General features: G+C 42.6%; 1 protein-coding gene across 1 annotated transcript in view; it reads left to right on the forward strand.

The window, feature by feature from the left end:
• The first annotated feature begins 452 nt into the window (after positions 1-452).
• LOC104912818 (homeobox protein NANOG-like) overlaps positions 453-5,392 on the forward strand; it is an 8,515-nt gene continuing 3,575 nt past the window's right edge. Inside the window, 1 exon segment of the mRNA XM_010717392.2 lies at positions 453-552. Coding sequence (XP_010715694.1) covers positions 453-552 — 100 coding nt within the window.

Below are 5,392 nucleotides of genomic sequence, written 5' to 3' on the forward strand. Positions count from 1 at the left end.
AACCAAACATCCCTAAACACTGGAGTCACAGTGATACTGCTGATACTTTTGTTTCAGATGGAAGATTCAGCCAGATGACTTCAAAATGAACTATTTGCCTGACAGGGTGTTGTACCTTTTCTAAGAACTTAGGTGTAGCACAGGTATTATCTGGAGGAATTGGTTGGGCTCAAAAGGTTATAGTAAGTGGAGTTACAACAGGCTGGTGACTGCTCACTATCGGGGTTCTCCAGGGCTCCATTTTAGGGCCAGTTCACCTTAATGTTTTCATGAATTACTTGGATGCAGCAGTGTTTTGGGCAAGAATGCTGCTGATACTAAATTTGGAGAAGCTGTTGACTTCCTTGAAGGTGGAGAAACTTTTCAGAGAGATCTAAACAGATTAGAGAGCTGGGCAATCACCAAATGCATGAGGTTTTTAATGAGAGCAAGCACCAGATTTTGCAGCTGGAATGGGTGGCTATACATACAATTCTGGCTATACATACGGACTGGGGGATGAGATGCTGAAGAGCAGACCACTTGAAAGAAATCTGGAGATCTTGGTCAACGGCAAGTTGCACATGAGTCAGTGAGTCAGGCAACCAAGAATGCTGACCACAGTTAGTCTTGATGCACTTCCTGGGGTGCATCAAGCATGGCATTGCTAGCTGGTCAAGGGAAGTTACTGTCCCACTCTACGCTGCACTGATGCTGCCTCACTTTGATCACTGTGTTTAGTTTTGGGTGCCACAGTACAAAAAGGACAAAAAATCATTTGAGTGTCCAAAGAAGGACTACAAAGATGGTGCAGGGTCTGGTGGTGAAGATGTATGAGGAATAGTTCAAGTCCCTTGGTTTGTTCAGCCTAGAAAAGAGGAAACTGCAGGGAGACATCATCACAGCCTATGACTTCCTCATGATGAGGAGTGGAGGGGCAGGCACTGATCTCCTCTATCTGGTGACCAGTAACAGTACCTGAGAGAAAGGCATGAAGCTGTGATGAGAGAGGGTCAGGTTGGTTATCAGGAAAAGGTTCTTCACAATAGTGTGGTCAGGCACTAGAACATTCTCTCCAGGAAAGTAACCATGGCACTGAGCTTCCCAGAGTTCAAGAAACGTTCGGACAATGCTCTCAGACATGTTGTATTGTTTTTGAGTGGTCTGTGTGAAGCCAGAAATTGGACTTGATGGTCCTTATGTGTCCCTTCCAACTCAGGTTATTCTGTGATTCTATGATTCTGTGAATTCTACTCAACACATTGAAGTTGACTTCTTGAAAAACTGCTTCAATGGCTTGCCATCAGTTTCTTGCTCCACTGTCTGGGTCCTATCTCCTACCCCCGTGGGAAATACTCTAGAAAAATTCCAGAGTGCCAGAGGAAATACTATAATGTGAACTTGGAAATATACACAGCCAAGTTGCTCAAACCTGGACATTTGTAACTGGCAAGATTTCAGGAACCTGATGATGGAAGGCATCATCATATGTATTGTGAATCTTGAAGGTAACCCAATACTTTTCATCTTTTCATGTGTGTGGATCTAAAGATATGGAACTACCTCCACTATCAGCTGTCATGCTTTGTACTGGGACTGGTACTGGGAAAGACTAGCAAGTGCACAAAAACCACTCCCTTCTGCCTTATTTCTTCCCTGGTACCAGCTGCTGGCTCAGCATGGTCATTTCCTCTTGCAAAATCTGAACAAGGAGACTTATGACATTCTCTAGCCATCCATGCCTCTATTTTATACAGTGTGGAAATCTGACAGTAAGATAGGTCCTGTCTCTCTGAGCATGTATGTGCACATCAGCTTTCTAGCTACACCCAGTAATTGCATTCTTGATAGCTGGAGAAGAGAAGGAGACAAATCTCTAGGAGAGTCTCAGATAATGCATCACAAACTTCAATTGTGTCTTTTTCATTTGTGTTTTTTGTATGTATTGCATGCCTGTTGATGTTTGGTTGTAAAATAATCTAGGGAATTAACTCACAGAAAGGAGTGTACATTGGAAGATATGAATCTCATGCTTGTGTCTGGGTACATTTTATTGTAGTGTACAGTTACAAAAGCTACCAAGTCAAACAAAAACTTTAAGGACATTGATTATTTTGAGGTACTCGTCCCTGTGATTATACCGCCAGAGCACTGACAGAAGCTCTGGCTACTGTATCAACACCAAGATTAATGCGAAGCTGTTAATCTTCATAAATGTTCGTGTTCACATCCCTAATCATAGAGGTAAGTCAGACTGATTCATGAATGAAGCAAGTTTATTGTCTTACTTGGAGTAGCTGTGATCAAGCTCAAGGTGCTAAAAGATATGTCTGAACAGCCCTGTTTGCATGTTCTGCTTCTCTTTTCAGTACATCCCGAAGAAGCAGCCTACCATTCATATTCCTTCTCCCTTGGCAAAGTTTCTTTGGCCTTAAGCTCTTTCGTGATATGGGTTGCCTAAGCCACCTTAGTGATCTTTGTGTCTGGTAATTCCCCTTTTTAGACATGTAGCTATTTCTATAGTTTTGGTTCCCCTTTCCACTAACTTATTTGTGCAATTACAGGTCATTGTTGTCTCTTTGCATGAATACCTTCAGATGATTATCTTTCTCCTGACCTTTACAGTTATCTTACTGAGAAAGGACTGACTTACTGATACTTTAAAGAAAGAATGTGGCATGCCTTTCCGCTAGAGTGACTGTATATTTCTTTTCTCAGATTACAATTATTGGTGGAAAAAATTGGTTGCATGCCAACATGGAGAAGATGGTTATTGGCCCCTGAGCTTCACTTCATACATCTTTCTCCACTGGGTAGAGCTCTGTCATATAATTTTGGTTAATAGCCAGTTTGAAGAAAATACTGAGAGCAAAAATAATATGAAGTCTTAGGCAAATTTAATTTGGTTCATCGCAATGATGTTAACAATGATGTTAGAAACTGTAGTAGGAAAATTAGGCGTGGGTTTGGTGCTGTAGAAACAAGAGAGCTGAATGGCAAGATATTACCAATGACTATGCTGATACTTTGTACCTTTCCTCATAGCCAGGAACAGAGAAGTGAGGTAGAAATTCTCGAAACTTTATACTAAGTATAGGGTACATTATTTCCACATTTTACGTTACAATATGTTAGCTTGCATTTTACTGAAATTACTTGAACCCAAAAGCAAGGAAACTAGTTCTTGTTTGATCTATTTGCTGTATGTAAGTTATGTAAGAGAGGGACTAACAGAAACAGCTGGACAGCAAAAACAGTGGGAGAGGTGCAGAGAACTGCATAATACAGACAGAGATTTAAAGTGTAGACGAAGAAAGCTATTTATAAGAAACTGTTTCTGCTATTTCTGACTGAGGAAAAATTAAACATTACACTTCATTTCAATTTCATTCATCCTAAAATTTACACAGGTCTTTAAATATCTCAGGACTCAACCTTTCTAATTCTAACTGTCCGAATAAGATATTGAAGTGACAGAATATGTAGTCAGTGACATGCAGTCGGTCAGCTAAGCTTATCTCTCAAAGTAGTTAATGCATTGTAAGTGTTTGGGAGATATTTTCCCTTGTCTTTGAGCCTTCCTCAGTGTCTTCGTATCTGAGTGTAAATAGTTTAGTAGATCACACACAAACGATGTCATGGTTTTGTAGCTTGTTATTCGTATTCCACTTCATAGCATCATGTAGCATACTGGGAGTTAAAGAGTTAATGCTGTAGTTCTGTGGATTGTTGATAGTTTCAGGTACCTGGTTCTCAGAAGAGAAGAGTGAACTACAGCTCCCAGAAGACTTCATTATTCTGTTTCTGTTTTCCGTTCAGAGGAAAAGACAAAATGACTGGAAGTCACAAGACTATCTCTTTGCTCGCTGGCAGGTCAGAGTAAGAACTTCAGTTTCCAGAAACTCTCTCTCTCATTTTATTTATTAGCTTCAATCCCAATTAACTTGTATTTTGCTACTACAATTAGTAAACTAAGTTTGTTTTCCTCCTCAGATTGTTGCTGCTACTTTTTTTCCCACTTTTGTTCCTTTCCCTTTCTTTCCCTTTTTGGGCCTGTGGGCTTGTGGGCCTGCTGTCCCCCTGTCACAGAAACAGATCTAGAGATAGAAACCATGACAGATAAATAGCATGGTGCTAACCAGGCAGCTGGACAGAACTATCTGCCACGTGCCTGTGTGTTAATAGCAATCAGCAGAAGATTTAGCACAGTTCCATAGGCAGCCACACAAGATGAATATGGCCTTCAGGTCTTGGTTTCAAATAACCCATGCCTATCTGTGCCCCCAGCAACCTTACTGTGGACTCCTGGTGGCTGGGAAGCCTCTATTGAGGCATTCATGTTGAATGTAAAATGCCTACTCAATTCACTGTTTCAGCCAAACTTAAGCCAGCCATAAAAAGGTGAATGGGTCTTCTTACCAAGTGTATCTAACTAGTCAGTAACTCCACACAGAAGAAATGGAAGGCGTATGTCCTCAGTCCAGACCCATTATAGAATCATAGAATCATAGAATTGCTTGGATTGGAAGGGACCCCAAGGATCAGCAATCTCCAACTCCTCTGCCACAGACAGGGCCACAAACCTCCAGATCTGGTACTAGTCCTGATCTTGAATGCCTCCAGGGACAGAGCATCCACAACCTCTCTAGGCATCCTGTTCCAGCACCTCCCCACTCTCTCTGTAAAGAACTTCCCCCTGACATCCGATCTAAACCTTCCCTTCTTGAGCTTAAAACCATTCCCCCTTGTCCTATGCTGTCTACCCTAGTAAAAAATTGATTCCCCTCCTGTTTATAGGCTCCCTTTTAAATACTGGAAAGCTGCAGTGCAGTTTTCTCACAGCTTTCTCTTCTCCAGGTCGCACAAGCCCAACTCCCTCATCCTGTCTTCATAGGGGGGGAGTTCCGGCCCTCTGATCATCTTCATAGCTCTCCTCTGGACCATCTCCAACAGCTCCACATCTTTTCTGTTCTGGAGTCCCCAGACCTGGACACAGTACTCCAGATGAGACCTCATGGGGGAAGAGTAGAGAGGGAAAATCACCTGACTGTCCCTGCTGGTCACCCCTCTTCTGATGGAGCCCATCCCTCATGTGCCTTTACATGCCTTCTAGGAGGATCTGTTCCATGATCTTCCCAGGCACAGAGGTGAGGCTCACCGGTCTGTAGTTCCCTGGGTCCTCCTTCCTCCCTTTCTTGTAAATGGGAGTGACATTTCCTTCTTAACAGTCCCTGGGGACTCCATCTGACAACCACGACTTTTCAAAAATATGATGAAGAGCAGCTGAGCAACCACATCAGCCAGCTCCTTTAGGACCCTGGGATGCATATCATCTGGCCCCGTACACTTGTATACCTTCAGTCTCATGAGATGGTCTTGCTCTACCTTACCAGGGAGCAGGGAGGACTGGGGG

Source organism: Meleagris gallopavo, chromosome 1, assembly GCF_000146605.3.
Source record: "Meleagris gallopavo isolate NT-WF06-2002-E0010 breed Aviagen turkey brand Nicholas breeding stock chromosome 1, Turkey_5.1, whole genome shotgun sequence".
Taxonomy (NCBI): domain Eukaryota; kingdom Metazoa; phylum Chordata; class Aves; order Galliformes; family Phasianidae; genus Meleagris; species Meleagris gallopavo.